Here is a 27,400-nt window from a genome sequence, read left to right as displayed (position 1 = left end):
AGAGAGACCTTCATTTCATTTGGCTCCTTTCTGAACAGAACATTTTGAGAGTGCTCGATTATTGTGTTCATTTGATTTTTTTCAACTGTTAATAAACACTGATAGCTCACATATATTCATTCATGATATTGGATTATGAATTTAATAGCCTAAATGATTTTGAAACCGTTTAATATATTGGACAGATTGCAGAGCCTATGCTGCTTCAAACCTTCAAACCTTTTACATGTTGTACTGCCTGCAAGAGATGAGAAAGCGCCTCAGTCATCAAGCACAGACTAACATGTAAGAACTGTTTAGATAAAAAAAACCCGATGATTTATTTACACATGGTTAGAACAGCAGGGCCATGCAGCCACAATAGAAAATCTGGTAAACAGAGTGCTATTGTGTGTGACATTTTACTGTTTATGCTTGCTGTGCCCTTTTGCTGTTAGAAAGTCATCATTTCAATCAGCAATCAGATCGGTGATCAACCTGATCGGTGTGTTCCTAGTATCCATTCCTCCTCCCTCCCTCGCTCCTTCTCTCCTTATCCCGTCTCTGAGTCTCTCTCTCTCTTCATCTCACCTTATATCTCTCTTCCTCTAATGTCTCTGTGTCTCCATCCCTCCTTTCTCTCCCCGCTCTCTCCCTCCCTTCAATTCCTTCTCCCTCTCTCTTTCCCTCTCTCTCTCTCTCTCTCTCTCTCTGTCCAGGTTTGTCCCTCAGTCCTGCTCTACCTCTCTCCTCATCCTTGTTCCCAGTTGTCCCTCTAGTTTTGTGACTGCCGCTGTCTGCGTCTCTCTCCCTCCCTCCCTCCTCATTACTGTCTCCCTCTCTCTGTCCAGGTTTGTGACCATCTACCGCGGCCCCAGCCACACCTACAAGGTCCAGCGGTTGACCGAGTCCAGCAGCTACAGTTTCAGAATACAGGCCATCAGCGACGCCGGGGAGGGGCCCTTCTCTGACACACACACCTTCTGCACCACCAAGTCTGTGCCCCCCGCCCTTAAAGGTAAACAGACCCAGAAAGAGTGTGTGTTTGTGTGTGTGTGTGTGTGTGTGTTGCGTCCACTGTCCCCAACACTGAAATCAGTGGAGGGCTATGGATCAGTCTCCTTCTATTTGTTTGTTAGTTAGTTCATCTGTCCATCACGCATAATATCTCAAACACACACCACTGATTTTGGTGAAACTTGGAATAATGCATCTCACCGCTTCACTCCAGCAGTTTCAAAATTACACTTAATAGCCGGAGGTCAAAACAAGGTGACATATTTGTCACTGATTGGCTGTGAGGGGGACTGCATCATTCATAGGGGACAACATGTTTATTGTTGCCTTGTTTAATTATTGTTGCCAGTACATGATCGCTGCGATAATGATTGAGAGGCAGTGGGTTATTATGGCAATATCACCCGAGAGGACGTTCCTTACTGTGATTATGGGTACGATGGTGAGCAATAAATGTGAGGCGCAGCACCAAAGTGACCTCAAGGCTATAAATGGTTTCTGTGTAACTGTTAGCAGCGCATGTGCACTGTCTGAAATGTTTTCTACAAAGTAACATCCATCAGTAACAATGAAAAGCAGGAGGATGAGAGAAATCACTAACTGGCTCCCTGGTTACCATAAGAGTATAGCAAAATATCTGTTTACATATAGCATAGCAATCAATAAAGCACCAGAATTATCAGCATGGTAATAATAATAATGATAATAATAAACTATAACTCTAAAATTTAAAATAAGGATAGTAGAAGGAGACACAGCCCCTCTAGGATCAAGAATGAAATATAGGATACATAGCATGTAAATCAACAAATGAAAAGAGAAATAATATAGAATATTATTCAAAAGCCTTTTCATAAAAGTACATTTTGAGGAGTGATTTAAAAGATGATACTGATTTGGCCAGTGTTAGGCAGGGCGTTCCAAAGCCTAGGCTCCCCGACCACAAAAGTATGGTTACCTTTAGTGCTTAGCTAAATTTAAATTACTAAATTTAGTGATTGCTAAAATAAAACTAATTACTGCAAGTGTTGTTAGTTCTGGTTAAAAGCAGAGGGCTGCCAATAGAAAGTGACAGTGTTGCACCCACTTGTTACCCACTTCCCCAAGGTCATCATTGCTTTGTGAAACAGTTATCAACACCTATCATGTTCATTTGAAAGGTTTAGCCAAACACAGACTTCTCAAACACAACCTCAAAAACAAAATTAATTAGCACATGGTTAACGAATCCCCTTTGTTGTTACTGGCATCCAGGATGATATGCTGTTAGTAAGCCTACGCAACATCACTTTCCAAGAGTGTGTGCTATGCATGTCTGACACTGACAGCCAATTAATAAATCACTGGAACCATTACTGCTCAGAGAGAGTTCCATGCTATCCAGGAGCAGGATGTCCATATTTCTTGCTAAATAAGTGGTACGAAATGTATTTGTACCACGATATATTTGGATATTTGGCCTTCTTGAGTCAGTGTTTCTGTAGTAAAGTAACACTGGCTGTATTAATTTTAGGAGACGTGCAAAAATCCCAAAACCACCATAGATTATCATGAAAATAATCAATGCAGGTGGTTAATAGTTATTATTATCAGTATGTGATCACACCATGTAATTCTATGCACACTCCTGTACTTATGTATGTTTGAGAGAGAGGAGGATTTTGTTATCAATAGGCCCAAATCAATCAAATCCAAATATTTGGTATTTTTGGTTAAATTACTTTAGTGAGTATGGAATCTTGTCATGTAATCTAAATCATGTTCTGATGCCATTTTTCCAACAGCTCCCAGAGTGCACCAGCTGGAGGGCAACATGTGTGAGATTACATGGGAGACTATCCCACCAATGAGAGGAGACCCTGTCAGCTACGTGCTTCAGGTGCTGGTGGGACGCGAGTCAGAGTACAAACAGGTTCGTATCTCACACACACACACAAACACACACACACACACACAGGTCATATGAGGACAACGTTGAGAGCTTGTTTTTTTCTATTCCAGGGCTCCACTTCATTTATCCGGTTTATATTATTTTTTGGAGGTGTGTATGAATGCTGGTAGGCCTTTGGTCCCAATCTGCCCCAGCAGCAGCAGAGGACAAGACAAATTGAATTTGAAGTGATGGGGAATATATTATCATGCATCTCCCTTCTACACAGACACATAGACACACATTTGCACATGGACGGATAAAACCAACAGGGCACACACAGCCACACACACACATACACACACGCTCACACACACACACTAATCAAAGCCAACAAAAACCAAAGCAGACACTCCTCCACACTGAGAGATACGGCATTCTAAAGTTGAAGGTATTGCGCAGTGCCAGCGGTATTTATTGAACGGTATTGAATGATTTTTAATGAGAATTACTACACAGACATGACTGACATTTAAAAAGTTTTAGGTTGTGGATCTAACTCGTAGGAAATATGACAGTTGGAGCGATGTGCAGGCCAATAGGCTGTGGACAAAAATGCATTTGTCTTCGTTTTACTCTCTGTTGTTGAATTACTGAGCGGCTGGAGGGGAAAACTGCCAATACTCACCGTCAGGGGAAACCACAGCTGTGTGTGTGTGTGTGTGTGTGTGTGTGTGTGAGTGTGTGTGTGCATGTGGGGGCATGTGGTGTGTATTTACTCCATTTAAATCTGTGTACACACCTAAGGCTACAGTGAGTTATAAAAATGCATACCAATAGAACAGAATTGAATAGAACTCTATTGTCCGCCGCAGTGGAAATTTGCCTTTGGCTCCACACAGGTTGGTTAAAATGTGGCACAATAGAAGAAATAAAATACAATACAATGAAACACAACACACAAAAACAGTAGACATAGCCAACAAGATCAAAACATGTCAGCAATAAAGAAGAATGGAGTTCAGTAGCTGCTTTTCAAATGCTCAGTATGTTGCACAAATAGTTGATGGTGTGCGTGTCAGTGTGTGTGTGTGTGTGTGTGTGTGAGAGAGAGACAGAGAGCATCTGTGTGCCTCTGTGTTTGTCTCCCCCTGTGTGTATGGATCCCACAATAAGGAGAGCTGTGAGGAGAAGAGGGAAGACTTCCCATGAGCGGCTGTAGAAGCCCGAGAAAAACACGGTTAAATTCAGATAGGGTCTATCAAGGGAAGCAAAGAGGTGCACACACTCTCTCTCTCTCTCTCTCTCTCTCTGTCTCTCTCACACACTTTTATTCCCCTTACCCTATCTGCAGTTTAATATGCTAATTTGATTTCATTAATGCAGAAGAGAAATGGGGGAGTCTTAAGAGCTAATACGGAAGCACATGCACGCACGTTTACACCTGTGCATGCCCACACACACGCACACACTTGCTCTCCCAACTGCAGCTTTAAAATGCTGAGAAAAGTTTATGATTATGATGATGAGTTTCCTGCTCTCACCCCCACAGTGTGTGTGTGTGTGTGTGTGTGTGTGCGCCTGTGGAAATGATTGATCTCTAGATGATATCAACACACACCCATATCACCACAGGCTTCCACTAAGGGAAATGATAGAGGGATGCAGCATTTTCATTGCCCACTGACTCGGTGTGTGTGTGTGTGTGTGAGAGAGAGAGAGAGAGAGAGTGTGTGATGCAGTACCAGCAGGCGCTAACAGAAAGCAAATAGGGGGAAACTTGACTGAAATTGAAATTACACCACAGTTAAGGTGCGCTGTCTGCCCAGTGCACAGTGGACCCTAACAGTCATCCATTTAATTTAGAGACGATTACTTCACTGTCGCCTGAAGACAAGTCCAGCGTGTTTTCAGAATAGAATATTTAAAAGAAATCAGTTTTAATGGTAAAAACGGCTACACCTGCACCTACCTGGCAGCCTTTTTTTTCAGTTACATTGAAAGGTTGTGGTTGTGTTTCTTCAGCCAGAAATTTCACTCTCCTCTCAACAGATTAAACTTGATATTGGGTCTTCTATCTGTTGTTGCATTACAATATGGCTGTTTTTTACTTAAAGGTCTCGTCAGCCAGCCTGCCACTCACAGTTACATTTAGGCATTTTTTTTTTGCTGGTGCTCTTATACAGAGCGATGTACAGGGAATGAGCGACTATGGGTTCAGTGTCTTGCTCAGTGACATTTCAGCAAGACACATCGACTGTTGCAGGAAACAGTCCTGTGACTTATTCCACCCTGCCACCTTCTGTCACTTCTTGCTGTGAAGACAGGCACAGAGGGCATTGTCCTCTAACTCAGTGGTTCTCAAGTCAAGTTTATTTGTATAGCCTTTAATCACTGTTACAGTCTCAAAGGGCTTCACAATGCCCACAAACAAACAATCATTGTTGCTGTCAGGTGAAAACTTTGTACCTCTTTTTTGCTCGAGCAGCAGTTTTTCACACGACAACAGCAATACACCAACAGATTTCACTGATTAGCACACCTTCGCTGGACTGGTGTTGTGTCTGGCTGGAATAAAAACCTGCATACTTTATTTAAGTTTAGGTCTGCTCATTCCGATCAACCCTAGTCTGATGTTGAAAGAAACACCTGCTTTTATTTCTTCATGATGAGGAGAAAAACTTTTTTATAGCGAGGGTATAAACCTTTCTCTCTTTCTGTCTGTCTCTCTCTCTCTCTCTCTCTCTCTCTCTTTCCCCCCTAGGTTTTTAAGGGAGAGGAGGGCGTGTTCCAGATCGCCGGTCTCCAGGGCAACACAGACTACCGTTTCCGCGTGGGCGCCTGCCGCCGTTGCCAGGATACCTGCCAGGAACTGTGCGGACCACTGAGCCCCTCCTCCTTGTTCACGCTGCGTCGCCAGGAGACGGCGTCGCCCGGCGAGCTGTGCGCCGTGGAGACGGGCAAAGGGGCGGGCCTGATCTCCAGCGACGAGCGCTTCGCGGCGCTGATCGTGTGCGTGTTCGCGGGCTTCTCCATCCTCATCGCCTGCTTGCTACAGTACTTCTTCATGAAGTGAGGGAATTTTAACTATAGGATAGAAAGAGAAAGCAAAATCACAGAGAGAAACTTAAAAAAATGTCTACGAAAGAACCGAATGAAATCAAAACAAACACTTGAGATGTACTTCTAACGCTACGTATGTTTTGTAGTTCAACTATCGATTCGGGCTTTCCTCGCCGCGTTCCTCTTGTCCTTCTCCCTTCACTCAGTTTCGTCTCATTTCTCTCTACGTCTCTGTTGTCTTTGTATCATTGTCTGTCTCATTTGTTAAGGATTCATGTCGAGGGAAGCCTTGTCTTAGCCGTACCTCGGTTGGGAAAGAAAACTGATAATCAAGCCTTAAAATAGCTGTGAGCAAAGCAGTTGCTCCTCAGACTGACTTGCATGTTTTTATTTTGTATCTTTTTAAAACATATTCGATTAGAGAACGTGTATATTTCTTGACGGTCATTGCCTTACATTTTTTTGTTTTGTTTTACAATGTTTAATTTGCATTTTTTTGCTGCAGTCTTTATTCATTCAGCCATATTCCAGTGTAGGCCTTCAAAGCTTTAGTCGTTCATACTTTATTATTCAGTTTGTTACTTCTCTACCGACTGTAGGTCAATTCATGCAATCTGCACCTGCTCTTGTACACAAACACAGACAGACAAAGACACAGTACACACACATATACAGGCATATACAGACTTGCATATACACATGCACACAAGTCTCACACACACTTTTATACACATGCAATGACAATGAGAAACACACACATCTCCTCTTAAGACGTCAATCGCATATCTCCTCAGCTTTTAACATTCAATCACTCACTCATTCAGCTACCAAAGCGATGCAATCCATGTGTGGTGTATGATGCTGCTATCCTGTGATTTTATTATATCTAAGAAAGAATGGAAAACCAGTAATCTAATATATATACACACAATATATATTATAACAAATATCTATGATGCTATAGAGGTGATGTAATATAAGTGATGGTGATGTAGGGTCTGAAGTACAGTGTGAAAGGGGAGGAGGAGTCGACTCTAGGTGCTCACTAACAGCAGCTCTGAGGTCAGTTCAGCAGCGCGTGCTTACAGTGGAAGAAGCCCTGAAACACTGGTCCTGGATCAGAATACAAACCCTTATAGGTATTCTAATTTTAACCACGTAGGGGTCGAATGGGTAAAACTGCTAAGAGAGGAAAACAAGAAGCCGGACTGGGTTTGTGATTGGCTGCGACTTGTTAGGAAAGGGCTGGGCTGGGCATTTTGATTGGCTCTCGGTGCCTGTCATTAATCTATATACTACCATCTCAAGTACCATTGCTCCAGCCTATTTATCTGTAGCTTTATTAGCGATGTGCCCGTAGCATCACAGACCCAGAGGTGCTAACCGCCTGCCAGCTAGCCGCCCTTCTCAGAGCCGTGCGCGTTAACCAGGAAAGCGTTAGCCATTAGGAGTTAGCTTGAGCTTTACCGCCTGACATTCAGCCCGCCGCCAGCCAGAGCAGCGCTGGAGCTGTAGTTTCTCCTGCCAGCTAGTCTGTGAATCGATACCTACATCTAAAGACTCTTCTCTTCTTTTCTCCTCTGCCGCCTGTAATTATCTGTAATTACCTTTTGCTCTGGCCGCTTACCAGCTCCTCTCCTGCTCTCGATCCATCCCCGTCTTTCTGCTCATCCCCTACTCTCTCTCTCTCTCTCTCTCTCTCTCTCTCTAACACTCTCTCTCTCTCTCTCTCTCTCTCTCTCTCTCTTAAAAGGTGCTTTATTGACATGTAATCAGAGCAGTAGCAAGTCTGTGGTCTCTCCTCAGACAGACGTGTTCTCTGGGGACTTGAACTAATGTTCACTAACCAAACAAGCCTTCGACAGAACACAACAACAGAACAGGGCATTCTGACACACGTAACACCCCGTAACCTTCCCCCCCTTCCCCCCTCCCCCCTCCCCCTTCCCTCCTGCATCCCGAACCCCTTAACCCCAGCCAGCCCCAAAACAAAGCCAAGGTACAGCCCAATACACCCTGATGATCCAAAGAAGTCACCCTGACCTGCTTGCTTACTGAGTGACATGTCCACTTTTATCGGGGGGGGGGGTGAGGAGGGAGGAGGGAGGGGGGGAACGGGGGTACGGGGCGGTGGTTTAGCCCCGCCCCTCAGCTCTGATTGGCAGCCTGTAACGTACCTCAGGGATAAGGCCTTACAGAGGGGAGATCTAACCCCATCATCCCCATCGCTGTCATCATCATCATCATGGTAGCCTCTCTCTCTCTCTCTCTCTTCCTCCTCCTCTCTCTCTCCCTCTCTTCCTCCTTCTCTCTCTCCATCCTTCCCTCTCTCCCTTTCTCTTTCCCTCTGTCTTTCATTTTTGATGCTGTATCATGCCCTCTTTCTAAGCTGTGCCTTGCTCCTGTATGTGTCAGTAAGCAAAGTGGTTTACTAGCTCAAAATACCTTTGCCAAAGTTGATGGGAAAGTTAAGGTAGAGTTCTTTTTCTAGGTTTTATTTATACTATATATTTGCATACAGTACTTTACATGCCAATTACAGTGCAATCTTCATTTATTTATTGTTTAAAGATTAAGAGACAAGTGTAGTTATATACTAATTTTTTTCCTTGTAGCATGTTATTTTTTTTTCTTTTTAATTTTTTTTTTTTTTTTTTTTTTTTTTTTAAATGGATGTATGTTAGATTGTGTGATTAAGGCCAGCATTCCTTATCTCAGTAACCCTTTAAGTATTTCTCTTACAGCTGTTGGGAACCTGTAGCTCATCAGTCCCTGCATTGCAGTTATCATTGCCGTTTCAAACATGTAACCAAATGCCTATATATATATTTTTTTCATCTCCTGTCCCGGCCGTGCACAGCCGAGCAGCTCTTGTAATGCTTAGAGAGACATGTAGCAAGCCAGGCCCTAGGGTCAGTTCAAGTCATCTGTTATGGGATATACGTAGCTGCCTTTGGCTTATTTTCTGATTAGTGTTATAATGAAGCTTCTGATATCTTTTACTGTTTTATTGCCAAAGTGCAGGCTTCTTGTGTCCACTCGATGTTGCTTTTTCGGTCGTCTAAAGGGTTCTGTGATGTTCTTCTGTAACGACACAGCATTACGATTATTATTATTGTTATTATTATTCTCTCAAAAAGGAAAAAACATTAACTTGATCTGTGATTATGCTTCTTTTCATATTATCTTTTATTATTTTGATGTTTTTTTTTGTTTTTGTTTTGTAAAGCAAAATGTGCCATTTTGAAATGTGTAGCCCCTTTCTGAGGAGAGTTTTAACACAACCTGATTTCACACTGAAAGGTAAAAAAAAAAAAAAAGGCAAAACAATCATACAATGATTTCAGGCAGATGACGACGATAATAATAATGACGATTCCTTGTTCAGGCTAGTGCTGGTATAGCAGTAGTGAGTATTTTGTATCCAGTATTTTGCTAAGAGATGATATACAGAGATATCTATAGAGCTATAGTATGAGATGGTAATAAGAAAATACAATATGACTAACAGAGTTGAAGCACTTTTTTTATGCCGAGCATTAGTCTTGATGAGGTTAATATCAGCGAGAGGAGACATGAGGTTCCTCTCGCTCTGTTCCAAACACTACTGCCAACGCCGTCTGTTACATTCATTGGCATTACTCTGCCGTTGGCATCACTGTGACATTGGCATTACTGGGGCATGGTTCTGTGCTTCTCAAACGGCACCCTGCTCCCTGCAACATGCAGACTACAGCAACAAAAAAACAAGTGCAGAGCGGAGGGAGTGCGGTGCCTTTTTCAGACTTGCCCATGGTGTGTCTGCCCAGCCTGTTGCATGGTAGTCGACAGGCGGGTGTGTGAGGTGTCCTGTCCTTAAATCCCTGACATTACGTTGCACCCCCCCTCCTTCAAGCCTTAATGCTCTAACAGGAGAGTAGAGATTGGCCTTGTGTTTGGCCAAGGTCAGGCCAGTGATATTAGCATTGATCAGTCCAACGTCAACCCAACGTTCGCCGAAAGGCTGTGTGTTTGTGGGCAGGGTACTCCCTTTATGTGCTTTGTTTTTTGTTTTTTTTTGGTTATTTTTGTTTCTCAAATGCTGGTGAGTTCATAGACCCCCGCCCTCCCCACCCACCCTGCAGGTCCTGCACATTTGGCGGGTATGTCAAGAATGAGAGACAGTTTTTGCCCAGCAACCCCACGTCTGTGCCTTCTGATTGGTTCTTTTTATTTTTTTTTTCTTTAATTTTTATTTTATTTTATTTTTTTTATGTTTTGTACGTTTTACAGAAAGTAGAGATTTTGACTGAGAGATTGGCGATTTGACAAACGTACAGAGACTCACAGGTATTTAACTATTTTTTAAGCAAAACAAAAAAAGAAACATATTTTTACCTCACAATTTAAAAACAAACATTCCAATGTTGTCATGGTCTACGAATTGAAAAAAAAAATGAAATTCATGCATTTCTTCTTGTATTGTAAATGTTAGACAATTTCATATGCATTATATAAAAGAAACTGCCATATCAATTTTAATGTATAGATTTTTGCAAATACTACCCTATGTATGTAAGACGTAACTGTATCGGTAGCGTATATATAATATATTTATGCCCAATAAATGTTTTAATTTTTTTCTGACTCGGACTGTAACAGTATGTTTTATTTTGTGTGTCGTTCCTTGTCAGCACTTCACACGACATCATGCGCTATTTTACACACAGTTCTCAGCTCGTTTATGTGTATTAATCCCAGAGTGCTTTTATGTGGCTCTGTTTTCTGCAGGAAAACATTGGACTAATACATTAGACATGTCTTGCTGTACACTGTGTACTCCCAAGATCCTTTCTGTATTAAATGGATGGGGATTTGGTGGAAAAAAATAGCAATATAGCCTTTGACAGTCTCCTCGTATCAGTCAGCCTTGTGTGTGTGTGTGTGTGTGTGTGTGTGAAGAGGAGAAACACAGAAGCACTGCTGCTCTGAAATTGACTGATGTGTACCAGAGCATTGCAATGGATTTTATAAGAGCTGAAGAGTGAATTATGAATATCTTCTCAAGGCTCCTCTATGTAGTGTTGTAAACACAGGTGATTAATAATCAATACTTACAATATTAGGATTAAACGCCACAATCAAAAGAATTATGGTTCAAAACAGTAGTAAAAAGGGGCACCACTCTAAATAATGATGCAGACATTAATGTAATTATATGGACACTAGATGATGTAGACACTCAATGTTAAGGGTGTTCTGCAATAATTTACCTCTCCTTCTGATTTACTTCACTCTGTTAACACAAGGTTTCAAGGACGTAGACAGTGTGTGTGTGTGTGTGTGTGTCAAGCCTGCTGCGTCAGTGTTAGATTTACTCTCCAGTGGCCTTGATAGTGTTTAGCCAGATAGCTGGGGAGAGTAAATCACAGAGAGACTATTATCGCCTGCTGTCCCTGAGGGCAACCAGGGGGAACGCTGCACCGCACCTGACTGGGTCCGTTCACCCACAGCCTTCACCCCCATTCACTTCCTCTCAGCCCGCAGCGCACCAAGCACCACAGTGGAAAATTAGTCTTTGACTTTTTTTTTTTGTGTTACCCTTGATCATTTTGTGGTGCGAGTAAGTTTGTTTTATACGTTGTACAAACTGGCCAATGAAAGAGATGAGAGTGTGAGACAAAACAACCAATATGAGCAAAACAATAACCCCCTTTTCTCTTTTCCCTTTATCCATTTTTAATAAAATTTTAATACAACAATAATATAACACGTTTATGTGGTGCTGGGAATGAATGTAGACGTACACTCAATTTAACAGCTCATTCCTCCAGAGAGTGAAACATATAAATAAAGCATAAGTATAAAGCATAAAGCAGACAGTATCAAGAGGTTCAGTTACTTCAGCTCATTGCTAGAATGGGCGAGAATCGTGATTTAAGTGACTTTAAACGTAGTGTCATTGGTGCCAAACGCATCTCAGAAACCGCCGGCCACCTGGGATTTTCACACGCTCCAGTTGCAAGAGTTACTGAGAATGGTGCTTTAAACAAAACACATCCAGTCAGCTGCAGTGCTGACGGGAAAAACCCCTCGTTGATGAGAGAAGGCAGCGGAGAATGCAAACCTCCTTCAAGCTAACAGGTGGGCCGTAAGAATGCAAATAACAGCTTGGTACAAGAGTGTTGTGCAGAAGGGCATCTCAGAACACACAACCTGTTGAACATTGAAGTGGATGATTTACAGCAGCAGAAAACCGTTAAGCTAAGAGTTCTAACAGCTAAGAACAAGAAGATGAAGCTAGAGCGGGCTCATGAACACCAAAATTGGATGGTGAAAGACCGCTGCATGGTCTGCCAAATCCTTTCTCTTGTGACATGCTGATAGCAGGGTCAAACTTTGGTGTCAACAACATAAATCCATGGATGGATCTTGTCTGGTGTCAGCGGCACAGGCTGCTGGTGTAATGGTGTGGGGAAATGTACCAATCTACTTTTGTCCCAATGGAGCATCATTTGAACACAACATGCCTAAGTGAAGTATTATGTAATTTCAATCAGGAAGACTACTTATCATTCACTCATGCTTTCTCTTTACCCAGTCAGAGTTGGTGGACACTTTCCCTCTTTTCCAGAGAACCAATCAGAGTTAGCCATCACTTCCCTCTCTTTTTCAAAGAGCCAATCGTCTAAGTGACGGGAGTATATACACGTCACCTTCTATGCTATTGCCCTTCTCTCAGATCTATGCCGTATGCTGCTGTCATTCCAGTCTCTGTGCTTACCTTCGTCCCTCCACCACCCCATCACCACCAATGTCCAGGCTCCAGAGGAACTCCTCGGGGGGACATCCTAATTCCTACGTCTATCCCGGATGTACTCCTAACTTTACAAATGGGAGGAGTTCTTCCATGGAGCTTACGCCAAAGTTTACATCTTGTTTTATGTCATGAATAAACTTTTCATTCGAGCATTCATCCTAGTCTCTCCTGATTGAAACACTGTTGCTGACAGGGAAATCCCTTCATGGCCGGCTTCACTTTTTCAAATGGATCCTTCCGGCAGGATAATGCGGTATCACCTCAAGATGGTTCCAGGAACATGACAGTGACTTTAGTTCAGTCCAGATCTCAACCCAATAGAGCAACATTTTTCAACCCAGTCCTCAAGTAGAATCAGAATCAAATCAGAGCTGTTTTTAGTGGAAAAGGCGTTATTATTATTTTGCACCCTGGTTCTGGAACAATCTCCAGTCAAAGCTCCAGCTCGACCATTTTATTCCCCTGAATCAGTTCAAACAATTTATCCCCACTTTTATGCAAGATGTATGCTCCTGTTTCTGATCTAAATTGTGATCTTTTTTATTGTACATATTTTACTATTTTTCTATTTTCTACTGTATTATATTGTGTAACACCTGCTGCCATTTCTTGGCCAGGTCTCCCTTGGAAATGTTTAATCTCAATGGGACTTCCTGGTAAAATAAAGACTAAATAAATAAACAGAGTAATAAACGGAGATAGATACAGGAACATACCATGCCATGAACTCTTCCTCAATCCCTCAACTAACTTCATCTTATTTTTCCTTATCTTTCTCCTTCTGTTCCTCTCCTTCCACCCTCCTCCTCCTCCTCCTCCTTCTCTGGCGGTAATTTCTCCGCTCTCTCCCGCACAGCCCACATCTAGATAACCTCTCATGATGTATGACTCATTCATTGAGCCTCTCCTCTCTCTCTCTCTTTGCTTTATTGTCCATTTTCATTACACATTCAGAAAAAAATGGGCCCTCTCTCCCCGTCTCTGTGGTTCTTTTAAACTTCTTCTTGTCCTCACTTATCACCCGCCCACTCTCCATCTTTTATGAAATACCGTCCCGTCTGTCAGTCCTGATTCACTTCCTTCCTTACTTTTGGAGTTTATTATCCTTTCAACACACTTTCTTTTCCATTCACTCTCTCTCTCTCTCTCTCTCTCTCTCTCTCTCTCTCTCTCTCTCTCACACACACACACACACTTGCAAACCTCTGCTGGACATCTCGTGCTCAAAGCGTGCGTCAACACTCCTACCTAATGAGGTGCTTTGATCAGGCACTTTGGAGGTGACAGAGGGGTCCTTTGAGCCAAGCGTGGCGTCTGAGGGCCAAGCCTGCTGCTTTTTACACTGTCTGAGATGATAAGAGCAGCGCTGTGCTTTGCAGACGCAACGGGACGGCACCAGCGGAGATGATAGAGAACACACTGCTGGGCTTCTGTGCTAGGATTACGATCTACTGACCAGTGTAACAGCCTTCGAGACCAATATTATCTAATGGGGTACAGCGGGATCACATGCAGCGAAGATTACAGGCCTGATGGGGATGTGATGTGTGTCTGTGTGTGTTTCAGTCCATTCAGAGCAGTTTAGGGTTCACATGTTAGGTGTGTGTGTTTCTACCTCTTTTTGGGAAAAGGGTTAAGTGGATATAGTTAGTTTCTCCTAACCTAATGTCCACCTGCCTGGGACTAATACCCACCTGACTGTCAACTGTGTGCCTGTTTGCATGAAGAGTGGAAGACATTTTTACAAAAAGACAGAGCGAGTGAGTTTTTCCTGTTTTTTTTTGTTTTTTTGTTTTTTTTTACTTTTACAAGACTTCATCATTAACAAACAGATACATTATCCAACAGCAGTTACTCACAGACTTTCCAAAAAAGGAAATATGAATCCATATTTACTCCATCTTTTACTTGGTATACATCCTGTAGATTAATAAATATGTCATGACATCAGTATGTACAGTCAGAAACATTCAATAACAGAGATACATTCTTCAGAGCTGGGAGGCCATGTTTGTAGTCCAGTGCAGATTGGCGGAGGCTGCTGCAGTGGCTGCAGTGATTTGGACTGTTGAAACCTTTTGACAGTATTGAGTGTGTTGCATTACAAAGCATCTATGTACAGGTTAAGGCAAGCATGACACCATCGCTAATAGATAGTTCAGTAATCTGTCATCCATTTTAATTTTAGCCTCTGTTTGTCCAAAGAAAGTCATTTTTGATGCTTTCTTATACAGCCTTATTGTGAAGTTTTGTCATGGTTGGCACCATTGGAATTTAAAGTTTCACTTAAAGAGACATTTCATTTTTTTAGTGCACATACCTCCATAGGGGTCCATGGATAGTCACCTGCAAAAATTGGCTGCTCTGGGAACCCATAGATTGTCTTTCATTTGTAAATTTAGTCTGAAAATGTAATTAAGCACATAGTGTATCCTGGATCTAATTGTTTAAGAAATCATTTTGCCCATTTGCCCTTGTCAGTGTTGAGAAGTGGGGAAGAAGTTCTGAATGCCTGGAGTGACAGTGGATCCCCAGGGCAGCTGATGTCGCAGGAGGACTGTTCCTGTACTTTTATGGAGGTGTGAAGGAGGAAAGATAAAAAGTTTATTCCCAACGTTTCACTTAGTTACGAAAGTGAAACTTTGCTTCAATTAGTGTTACAAATCTTGTCATCTGCATCCATGGTTACATGTATTGGGCTTCAATCTGTCTTTTTGTTTGACCAAAGAGACTGGCTCCACTGATTAGGACATGCTTCTCCCAGAGAACTTTAACAGACAGGCCCTGTGTGTTGTGTCATGGTAACTGACTTTGGTACACCTGAGGCGGCTGCCATATGTTGATCATGTATGAAAATCGGCACTGGTTCATATGTGGACAGTTCATTAGTCTCAGAAGGCTGCAGTATCTATCACAACTGCCACTGGAAAGTTTGGTCAAATAATGCCTTTGCTGTGTAAACATGTCAGCTTTCCGTGTCTTATGCACCAAATTGATACTTCTTAATTGTACTGGATTGTGTAAATCAGTGGTTCTCAACATTTTTCAGAAGTGACCACTAAAAATGAAGTGATTCCTACTCAAAGTCCCCTGATGTGTATGTGTAGAATGGTGAACTGTGACACCAAACTAATGATTAATCTATTTTTTTTCCATTTTCAGGCTATTTCTCTTGATTAGCTAGAGGCCTACTAGTTGAATAATGTTCATTATTTCTCATCATTATATCATTATATCATTGTCTTAGAAATGTTGAAAACCACTGCTGTAAATGACTAAATGAATGTTGATTTGAACAGGAATGCCCATTCTATTCATTCCAGTTCCACTGGCCCAGTTTGGCAGCATACAACACAGCATGGACATGCATGAGCAAGAGACAGGGCATTCAGCATGAGAACAAATTGTCAAAACTAAAACATCAGGAACATATTCTCTTTCTCCAACTCTCTGTTTAACATACAACTTAGACACATTAAGTAGAGGTAAATACACTGGCAACATACATCACACCAAAAAAACATGACACCTCACACACACAAATATGCACACATGCTCTCTCTCTCTCTCTCTCTCTCTCTCTCTCTCTCTCTCTCTCTCTCTCTCTCTCACACACACACACACACACACACACACACACTGCACCTCTGCCCCTCTTTAATGGAGTACAGAGCAGTGCCACAAGTTCTACAGTGCTTTCTTTGTCATCCAGAATATTATTTATACAATGTAAGGCAATTGTAATCATAGCTATATGTGTGCGAGTGTGTGTGTGCGCGTGTGTGCGTGCGTGTGCTCGCGTGTGTGCGTGCGTGTGTTGCGTATTTTCTTCACATTTGAATCAGTGTACGCACTTCAGGCTACAGTGAGTTATAAATCTGCATACCATTGATCGTGCTGTTCAAATGCTTCTGGATGTGCTGTATGAATAGCATGATGGCACTTGCTGAAATAATCCAACAAAAAATGAACCTGGAATGGTCTTTTGGTGTAGAGTTTGAAAACTGAATAGAGGCTTGCAGCTTTTGTGACTCACTCTTTTCATCCTCTGTTCCGCACAGTCCAAGGCAAGTGCTCACATAGCAGCAGTTTATCAGCCTGAATACCACTGACAGAAAATAATGGCTGGTGGGGTCAGTGTTCCCAACTTCTGAGCTCGCGACACAAATGTTCTTCTAATTTATATCATCCAGACTCTTACAGAGTCAGGTGTTTAGAGGCTGACTGTGGACTCCGTCCAGCCGGGTGAGCCTTCTCCCTTCACGGTGCTGGCGGTGCGTCCCCGGGGCGGCTGGCTGTCAGTCAGGCCGAAGAGACGCGCCGCTGCGCCCCGGTACTTCCATGACATGGTGTTATAGAGGATGGGATTGATGGCGGCACTCAGGTAGAAGAGAACCACGGACACCAAGCTGCAGTACTCGGACAGCACCGACAGCAGCGGGGACGGAGCGTCCAGAGAGCGGAACTGCAGGTAGCGACCCACGTGGAACGGCAGCCAGCACAGGACGAAGGCCAGCACCACCACCACTGGAGAGAGGAGGAGGAGGAGGAGGAGGAGAGGGTGGGGTGGAGAAGGTTGGAGGATGCAGAGGAAGTCATAGATGAGAGATGAGGAGGAGCAATGGAGCTTTAACTGAGAACTGTCCTTGCCAGTAAAACCATTCCTGGATACCTTTCTTCTTCTATATTTAAGTCTTAATCCAAAACTTGTTCTACAGGTTTGATATTCACACGTCTATACTTCCCTGATGAGCAATCGACAAATGCCACAATAACAGCAGGCTAAGACCCTGCTGGTTGGAGCGTGCTGCTTTGTTGATTTATTACTATTACATCATCAGTAGGCCAATGTCTTTCCGAGACATATTCATTAACACTGCTAAATTGCATGGCTATTTATATGTTGAAATCATACATACAGATAGCCTATCCAAGTGACTGGCTGTGCGTAAAGTGTGCGTATTGAATGAACACATAGACTAACCATATGGAATTTTCCGGTGCAAACCAGCAGTTTTGACCAAAATTTCTGTGTGAACGTTTCAGGAGAAATGTGAATACCTTACCCAACATCTTGATGGTCTGCCTGTTGCTCTTGTCCCGGTGCGCCACGCGGGAGCCGATGTTTGTCTCCCTGTGTCTCTGCCACAGACGGCGGCCTATGAGGCTGTAGAGCACCGTCAGACAGAATACCGGCATGAAGAAGAAAACGGAGCTCAACCACACCATGGCCCCCATCAGACCCGACTCCACGGCGTAGTGCGTCATCTTACACTCCCGGGTGTCCCCGGCCTCCAGGAAGAGGCCAGACTCGTTCAACCCCGAACTAGAATTGTGTGGCGGTCCCATGTAGTCCCGCTCCACTCCCACCATGACAAACACGGGTCCGGCGCTCAGTAGAGACACTACCCAGAGTACAAGGATGAGGGCGCGCACCCGCCTCTTGGTGACCAGAGCCTTGGCCCGCAGCGGGAAGCAGATGGCCAGGTAGCGCTCCACTGACAGAGCGGTGATGCTCAGGATGGTGGAGTACGTGCACGACTCGGACACGAACTGAAAGAGCTTGCAGAGCGCGTCCCCGAAGCGCCAGGGCCTGTACCTCCACATGCGGTAGAGGTCGGGTGGCATGCAGAGGAAGATGAGCAGGTCGGATACCGCCATGCTGCACAGGTACAGGTTGGTGGTGGTGCGCATGTCCCGGTACTTGCTGACCACCAGGATGGTCATGACGTTACCGACCACCCCGACCAGAAACAGCAGCGTGCACGCGACGGTGATGGCCGTGAGAAGAGGGATTGAGTAGTAGTTGAGAGGAGGCAGAACAAGGTCACCGTTCCTTGTGGCGTTGTGGGTCTCTTCCCAGCTGCAGTTATGGGAGAGGCACTCCGAGCGATTGGGCCAAGAGGGCATGCTGTCGCCGCACGGTCATTCACGGGGCCACGGCTGGCCCTGGCTGTTAAAGACACCCCGGGTCTGGGACTCCTCAAGCCCCTTGACGCTGTCCTTTCCTCCCATCACCACTACTTTTAATCGCGGAGCTGGTGGTAAAGGTTGCCTAGCCGTGCGTAAAAGTCGGAGCTTTGCGCGCTCTGTAAACAATCTTGCGTAACCTCGGGTCACTGTGAAGGAGAAATAACTGGAAATCACAATTCCGAGCTTTGAAAGTTACGTCTGAGATTCTCCAACAGATTGTTCTCCAGACTCCAACAAGAACATCAGGTTATTTTAGCACACTGTCCAAATGATCCACTTCATCTGCCATACGCATTCTCTGAGGTGGCAAAACAGTGTTAGGTGCTAAAAGCACTTGTCCAAAAGAAGAGTAGGCGTATGTAACAAAACAAATTACATGCTGGATATCTGCAAATTCACATCGGCCAGCCGAAATTTATGCGGAGGTGTATTCCAATCAAAACAAATGCAGCAGGAAAAAACAAAGCACAAACACCTATTGTCTATAAAGTACAGTCCAAGAGAAAAAGTATCAAACTCAAAGACAATTTATATCCCGCATCCTCTCTGCTTGTGTGTGCCAGCAGCAGTTGAGTGCTTTGGGGAAAATGAACCATTAGGATCCTCCATGCGCAGCGTCCCAAAGTGTTCCCATCACCAGCAGCGCGCCCCTGCGTTTGCGCGTCAGACAACAACAAAACGGCAGAAAATATAGTAACGGGAGACGAGTTGCATCGGGCAGCATGTGATGGTGAGTCAGAGCCAGGGTCGTAGTGATGCGACAGCCGCGGTGAGCAGCATCTGTTCGGAGAGGGCACTGGGGCTCAAACTCAGCCAAACACAGACGGGTAAACAAACACCAACGTAAAAACAAGCACTGTGTGATGAAATGGAAACAATTTTATAAAGGTCACAAGCACCACGCAGGAACGACGCATTGTCAAAACAGTCATGTAAATGGGATTTCAGTGGGTGAAAGTATAATAAAATAGTTGAGAATGAAACACAAACTCGCTCTGTCTCTCCACGTCTCCTCTCCCAGATGTGCGGCGCATATCCAGCCAATGGATCCAGTCTCCCAGTGGGGAAAACAGCAGATACAGGTAAAGTGATAGTGCTGGTAGTGCTGGTGGGTGGGTGGGTGGGTGGTGTGGGGGTCTAAAGTGAGACCAGTGCTACAACACCACCTACAGGTGATGTTAGTGTAGTGATGGTTAGGGGTTAATACAGAATATACTGCTGTTTACCATCAAGTCTTTTGCGCTTGAGAAAGCAAGGGAGTTAGGGGATTTGGAGGTTGCAGAGAAACTGTCCTTCAAGCCCCCGTTTGGCAAACATCCCGTCTGCTGAAGTGTCCTTGAGCAAGACACCAAATACCTATGCTGCTGTGTAGCTGATCCTGCAAGGAGAATGAGCAGAGAATGAAAACATAATGATCTGTCAATGTTGCTTGTGTGGTGTTATTATTACTATTTTTCAAAAGAACCATTAGGGGTTAAATATTTAAAAAGAAAGTATACATAACAGTTTTGCCAGATCGGATCAAATCTTTGAGCTTAATCTCAGAAGTGCACCTGCCCAGAATGATTTAAAGTATCAAATTACATTACAAGCAGTCTGAAGCGCAGTCAAGATTGAATTCAAGGCTCCAGTTTGCCCTCTGCAGAAGAACAGAGGGCATGATGTAGCAGTTATGCTCCTGCTTTAATTAGTATTTGCAAATTAGCATCACTCATTATATTGTTTTATGTGTCAAACCGCATCTATGTGGTACTCCATGAAGTTTTATTTGCAAAAACTATTTGACCAAGGTGTGGCTACACAGGTACAGTATATGGAGGATATCCACCTCACTATCTACTCATGTTTCAGCTAGATTACAGTAACACTGTGGTGGGGTTACAGTAAACCCACCCATAGTGACCTACTTAATAACCACTAGTGTAGGCGTCACCCACTTTTAGGTGGCATCACAGTGGGCCTTTTAAACATCAGGAAACATATTACTGCCATTGAATGAAAACCTTGAATCTTAAAAAAAGTTTACTTTATAGGAAGAAAAATAATTTTTAACACAGCTATTTAAAAAAAATAGTATCATTTTTGGAAGGCTTTGACAGACCATATGCCCTAACTGACTAAACCCATAGTGGATGATGCAAATCGCCACTTTAAAGCATGAAACTGATCAAAATTGGAGTTTTTTCCATGACTACTGCGACATAATCCTCAGGCTTCAAATATTGTTGTTATCTCTCTCTGCCCTTTGCTCCGTGTTTACCAGAAGACACCATAATGTTTATGACCAATGAATCATACTGAGAGAGAGAGAGAGAGAGAGAGAGAGAGAGAGAGAGAGAGAGAGAGGGAAAGAGAGAGAGAGAGAGAGAGAGAGAGAGATCCTAATCCTAATAGCAGAAAGAACACAAGCAGAACACAAACTGTGCAGCCAGGACACTTGTGTCATTCAGAGGTATCACCTTTCACTACATCTGGTACGTAGCTGTCTGTGTTTGTCTGCTGTCGTGTGTGTGTGTGTGTGTGTGTGTGTGTGTGTGTGTGTGTGTGTGTGTGTGTCAGTGATGGGCCTCTTTCCGGCATCCAGGAAAAAACTCAAATCACACACATCTGACATTTGTACTCTGCATTCTGAATGGATTTCATTGAACCGATGATGACAATAATTGTAGTTATAATAATAATAGCCTAATTATAGCAACAACGCTATTTACACAGACAAAATGCCAAAATTGGATCAGGTCTCTAGGACACGACAGCAACATGCAGTATCTTCATCTAAATGTCACAGTTGTATTGTAACTAACTGTAGATCTCTCTGTGTTTGATCTTTTTATGGTTGTGAACGCTGTTATGAATGAATCAAGCAATTGAGATCCTATATTCTCTCTGTCCATAGTGGCTTATGGCATCTGCAGTTCATCTCTGTGTATTTGATCTTTTTATGATTTTATTGCTGTGAATTCTGTGTAGTCAGTACATGCAAAACAGGTGTGGTTCAGGAGTGTGTGTGATGATAGTGGGGGTGTCATTTTGTCTCATCATACTTCCAAGGTGTGGCTGATTAGGGCAAGGCAAGGCAAGGCAAGGCAAGGCAAACTTTATTTATATAGCACATTTCATACACAAGGCAAATACAATATGCTTCACATAAAACAGAAAAAATACATAAAATGACATTAAAAACGAAAGAAAGAAAGATATTGAGCAGTCACTCTCACACTGGCGACACCTCTGGTCAGCCAGTATAACTTCTCTGACAGTGACTCCCTCAATTTTTCCTCTCAAAAGGAAATCAATTTAGTTGAGATCTTGAAGGATTCTTCGAAGGAGCCTAGAGTCTTTCCAGTGGTCTTACCCCACCAGGCAGGTCCCACAGCCCCTAGAGGACTTGGAAATGTTCCTGTAGAACAATACACAGATCATCTAAACAATTACAATTATAAACTTCAAGAAATCCTTCAATTCTCAATACAGGTTTGATGGTGCTCCTATATTATATCACTCCTATTGTATCTATGCTTTCTGTGGATGCTGTAAGGCTTTTGTGGTTCAGGAGTGTGTGTGATGATAGTGGGGGTGTATGAGTGTGTGGGTGAGTGTGTGGGTGTCATTTTGTCTCAACATACTTCCAAGGTGTGGTTGATTAGGGGTCAAAGTCCTTGTCATAAACATACACACACATTTGATAGCTGTGTGTGTGTGTGTGTGTGTGTGTGTGTGTTGCAGGAGTGCAATACATTGCTCCATCCACAAGATGGAGGAAGAGATCACTTTATGGTTTTGTACGTTTGGGAGTGTGTGTGTGTGTGTGTGTGTGTGTGTGTTTCTGTCACTGTCAGAGAGTAATGAATGGTCGTGTCTGCCGCAGGTGTGATATGGAGATTATGAGGGTAAATTTCATCAACTGACACAGACAGATACACACACACACACACACACAACACACACACACACACACACACACACACACACACACACACACACACACACAGAAATAGATGGATAGACACAGATACACACACACAGACAGATAGACATACACACACACATGGATAGACACAGATACACACAGACAGACAGCCAGACAGACAGATAGACAGACAGACATACACACACACACACACACACACACACACACACACACACACACCTACACACACACACACACACATACACAGATGGATAGACAGATACACACAGACAGATAGACATACACACACACAAACACACACACACACGGATAGACACAGATACACACAGACAGACAGACAGATAGACACACACACACACACACACACACACACACACAGTCACACACACACACACACACACACACACACACACACACACACACACACACACAGGTTGAACAAAACAAGAGAGAAACAGTGTGAGAGAGAAAGTGAGAGAATTTTAAAAGATGAGATAATTCTGACCGCAGGATCACTGACAATATTTTCTCCCCAGACGACTCCTCCCACTTAGCCCCAAATTCCAGCACTTTTTTTTTTTAACCAATGAGAGTTGCCCGAGGGAGGACCCTCACTCTGAGACACCGGTGATTGGTCTGGAGTTACGGAGGCCCCTCCCTTCCTGAGGAGTTAGTGAGAGTTCACTGTTAGTTAGCTCAGCCACACTTACTCAGTTACACAAGGGAAGGAGCACAGGACTGTCTGCTGCTGTACAGTGTTTTGTTCTGCTGCAGGGTGTGTGTGTGTGTGTGTGTGTGTGTGTTATTGTAGTCCAGTGAGTGAAGCCTGGTGGACTTAGCAGACTGATCAACATGTGGACTGCACGTCCACAAAAAGAGCAGGTTGGTAATGTCTCTCTCTCTCTCCTCTCTCTCTCTTTCTCTCTCTCTGTCCATTTGTCTCTCTATGTCTGCTCCGTTCTATTTGCGTCCATGGAGGGGGGATATGTGTCTCTGCGACACTCCTAGCCTCAGAGTGTTCAGTGGTATCATTTAGAAGAGTGTATGTTTGAGTCTGCTTGCTGTGAGGGAAAACTGCTACTTTACCTACTGCTATGTCTGTGTTATATGGAAGCCAACAGGTGGCTGCATGCAGTTTCTGTTATATGTCTCTTTCCTCGTAGCAAATATATATTTAGCATGACAAGGAGGAGTTGCATCTGTTTGTGCATGTGTGTGTGTGTGTGTGTGTGTGTGTGTGTTCATGGAAGAGAGATGTGTGTCTATGTGAAAACAATTGGCTAAAGTGTGTGAAGAGTTTTCTGGTCCTTAAGTTGAGGATCTATACTTTTTGTCATGTATTACTAGTGGTGCATTTGCGTTGTATGATTGCATAGGTATAGGTGCATGTAGGCTCTGGTGGAGAGTGTGTGTGTGTGTGTGTGTGTGTGTGTGTGTGCGTATGTGTGTGTTGGCTTGCAGCCCCCTCTGCTCACACCCTGCTGTGAAAGTTAGTTGCTGCAGCTGGAATGTCATGGGAAAAGAGGAGAGAGTTTGCTCCTCTTTCTCCTCTCCTCTCTTCTCCCATACCAACCCCCCCCCCCCCCCTCCCCCCCCCCACCCCTCTTCTTCTGTTGTGGTTGCAATTGATCCTCATAAGTTGCTGAACTCAGACATTCAGGTGCTTTTCTTCTGCACAAACAATGAGAAGCATGACCCCAAACCTTTCTGTTGCAGTGCCAGGATAAATACGAATTTCATTACCTTTATTCCTGCCTCAGGCTTGATGTGTGTGTATTTGTGTGTGTGTGTGTTAGTTAGTTAGTTAGTTAGTTAGTACTTTATCGTCCACAATGGGGAAAATTGTCTTTGGCTTTGTAGAAAACACAAAAAACATCAGAAGACATAGCAGAAAAAGCTTATCACATAATTCAAAAAATGCAAAAAGTGCAGCGCAGATTACACCAAGAAGCAGGCTATATGTGTGTGTGTGTGTGTGTGTGTGTGTGTGTGTGTGTGTGTGTGTGTTTAACTGAATGTGTGTGTGTTTTATTGACCCATTCCATGCTGTGCTATCTTGCCCTGTATGCAATATCAATCATTAATCAGACGGGGGGGAACTGTCAAAGCTGAGGAATTTTGTGTCCACATCCAGCTACTGTTCCTCTCAGACACAAAGACATAAAGTTATGTAATGTAAGTTCTATCATATTCCAATATTCTCCTTCTCTGCTCTATATCATTGTAAGGCTTTTATGTTCTCAGCCTGGAAGTCAGATTTAGTAAATTGGATCCAGCTGTGGGTCACAGGCTGAAATAAAACATACTCTTGTCATGTGGTGAATCCCGAGAAAAACCCACAGCCCAGTTTGAGCCGTAGTCTGAGAAATGATATCTAGTGGGTTAATGTAACCATTATGTTTAAGACCGTAAAGTAGACAGTGTTTGTGCAGCTTTCATCGTCCATCTGCACCGTAAGCCTGTTCATATTTGAAGGGAGAAGTCAGCTGTGTGGTTAACTGAATCTTGCAGAGGGACAAACAGACTTTCTCATGACTAAAACAAAGTGAGACGTCTCCGTTACTGACAAACTGACTTTTTGTAGATATGTGGTTTACATTTGATGACAGTTATACTATAAGTCAACTGAATTTTACATTCACATTGCACCATTTCACTGCTACTTAGATACTACTGCATTGACCACAAAATACAAAAGAGGCCCGTTAGATGCAAAAATAGAGTTGATTTATTTACATAGTGAAAAAATAATGATGACAGAAAGTGTCATTGAGCCCTTTGGCACTGAGACCATCATTAGCACCCTTATATTTTGTCTGTGTAACTAAATCGTCTCTATTTTTGCATCCTGAGTAGCTTCTTTTTTGGCCAGTGTTCAGGCCCGATGTCATGTACTGGATCATGTATCCTCATGTATCTGGTCCAGTACAGCCGGCCTACTTTGTAGCAAACCTTGAGTCAAGAGCGCAAATGTCCTCTATACTTTGAATTGAATACTTTGAATGCTTGAATTAACCTATCTATCATGTAACGATCTTCTTCCCCTGCTACTCCTAATTTAAAGAAAAACAACCTCTGATTCTGCGGTTGTTACTTATTCTAGGTGATGAAGACTGTGATATACGGTCGGTTTGACTACTGTTGACAAAATTTACTTATTGTAAGTCACTTTGGACAAAAGCGTCTGCTAAATGACATAATGTAATGTAATTTAATGTACTTTCCGCCACACTACTGTGACCACAGTGAGTCAGTTCAGCGGTCTGGACACAAGTTATAGTTCTGTAGTTTCCAGGCTTAGACTGGGCTGGCTTGGTGTGGCTGAGTTGGGCTTGGCTGAGAAAGAGAGAGAGACACAGAGAGAGACAGAGAGAGAGACAGAGAGAGAGAGCAGCTCCTTCACTCCTTCAGTACAATGATGCCTTGTGTTACCGCCAGCAGAACACCACTCTGGTGATGATGACGATCGCTCCCTCTCTCTCTTTTTCTGGCATCTATGTCTTGCTTTCTCTGCCTCTCTGACCATCTCTATCCCCCTATCCATGGTGTGAAGGATTAGATAATAGGCAGCTTTAGTGTGGGCAGAGAAAGAGAGGTGTCACAGACCTCTCTCGTTGGTTTTCTCTCCCTTCCTCCCTCCATCTTCTCTCCCTCTCTTTGTACCATCTGCGCCACGAGGAGCTTGGCACCACACTCACTGTAAATGCCAAGCTATTGGTATGTTTTCTTTATTGTATGTGTGTGTGTGTGCGTGTGTGTGTGTGCGTGCGTGTCAGTGTGTGTGCTTTTGTACGCGTACATGCATGTGTGCGTGATATTTTTAAAATGCTAATCATTCACAGTGCCCCATAAATGTCAAGCTTCTTGTCACTCATCCAGGAATAGATGATACATTTCACAAGTTATCTATTATTCGAAACACTTGATGGGTAATAAGTGACAGCGCCTCTGCTGTTTTTATATGCTCATCAGTGACAGCACCTCTGCTGATGTTAACATAGGGGTTTAGTCCGCCTCCAGTGTTCTCATCGATAATTTGACACCTTTCTAAATATGTCTCGCAAGCAAATCTGTAGTTGACAAGGACAAAAGTAGTAGTATCAGCTGCTAATTCAAATAGGCAGCGATGTGCCTCCCCTCACCTGTAGCACAGCTGAACCAAATTTTAATTAAAATAAAAAAAATTTGGCTGCAGCTTAGACATTACATCAAATGCCGTCAATACACGGATTTTGATGTAACTGTTACGCAAGGTACGCCGACGGCCTATATAGAAACCTGGCTTTGACCTGGGGGAGGGTGAGATCAGGTCTGTCAGCAGGGTGTCACTGTAGAAGTTCCAATGAAGTCAGGGTGACACCCATAATGTGCGAATGAACTGTTCTATTCCATTAGTTATTACAGTAATGGAAAAATCCCCCCTCAAATACTCAGTAATTACCCAGTAATTATGTTGTAATGAAGTGTTGTAATTTACCTTTCTGGTGAACCCACTCTGCCTCAACCTGCCTCGTCTCATTTCCCAGAATGACTTGCCTGCCCCCCTTTCTCAAAACGCGACATGTCTTGTGACTGCATTGCATTATGGTCTATTGAGGCTGTTGTCGGAGGAGAATTTGGTCTCTCTTCCTCTTCAATGGATTTCTCCCTGTATGAATGTTGAACATTGGTGCAAAATGGGGAGTCTGGGAAAGAAGCCCTTGATCTTTTATTCTGAGGGACTGACACCAAAACCTGATGTTTACTGTTGATGTTTTAGATACCTGAT

At 43.4% G+C, this 27,400-nt stretch overlaps 3 protein-coding genes across 5 annotated transcripts in view; 2 read left to right on the top strand and 1 right to left on the bottom strand.

Moving 5' to 3' along the window:
* The window catches only part of fndc3ba (fibronectin type III domain containing 3Ba), a 77,389-nt gene extending 71,237 nt beyond the window's left edge, over positions 1 to 6,152 (top strand). Inside the window, exons 24-26 of the mRNA XM_071912396.2 lie at positions 831 to 997; positions 2,781 to 2,908; positions 5,631 to 6,152. Of these exons, the coding sequence (XP_071768497.1) occupies positions 831 to 997; positions 2,781 to 2,908; positions 5,631 to 5,942 (607 nt within the window). The 3' untranslated portion in view covers positions 5,943 to 6,152. The remainder of the gene's footprint in view (positions 1 to 830; positions 998 to 2,780; positions 2,909 to 5,630) is intronic.
* A 10,789-nt stretch (positions 6,153 to 16,941) lies between these two features.
* ghsra (growth hormone secretagogue receptor a) lies at positions 16,942 to 18,638 on the bottom strand. Its single transcript, XM_071912398.2, has 2 exons — positions 17,795 to 18,638; positions 16,942 to 17,255 (listed from the first exon to the last, which is right to left on the bottom strand). Exons 1-2 carry the CDS (start codon positions 18,636 to 18,638, stop codon positions 16,942 to 16,944), a joined length of 1,158 nt encoding a protein of 385 aa, XP_071768499.1.
* Positions 18,639 to 23,360: 4,722 nt separating this feature from the next.
* The window catches only part of pld1a (phospholipase D1a), a 37,790-nt gene continuing 33,750 nt past the window's right edge, over positions 23,361 to 27,400 (top strand). For all 3 annotated transcript variants that reach the window (XR_013507296.1, XR_013507295.1, XM_071912395.2), the window contains exon 1: positions 23,361 to 23,514. The gene's annotated coding sequence lies outside the window, so the exon portion shown is untranslated. The remainder of the gene's footprint in view (positions 23,515 to 27,400) is intronic.

Source organism: Centroberyx gerrardi, chromosome 17, assembly GCF_048128805.1.
Source record: "Centroberyx gerrardi isolate f3 chromosome 17, fCenGer3.hap1.cur.20231027, whole genome shotgun sequence".
Classification (NCBI taxonomy): Eukaryota; Metazoa; Chordata; class Actinopteri; order Beryciformes; family Berycidae; genus Centroberyx; species Centroberyx gerrardi.
Note: the sequence above shows the minus strand (reverse complement) of the source record. Positions and strands in the feature narration are given on the sequence as shown.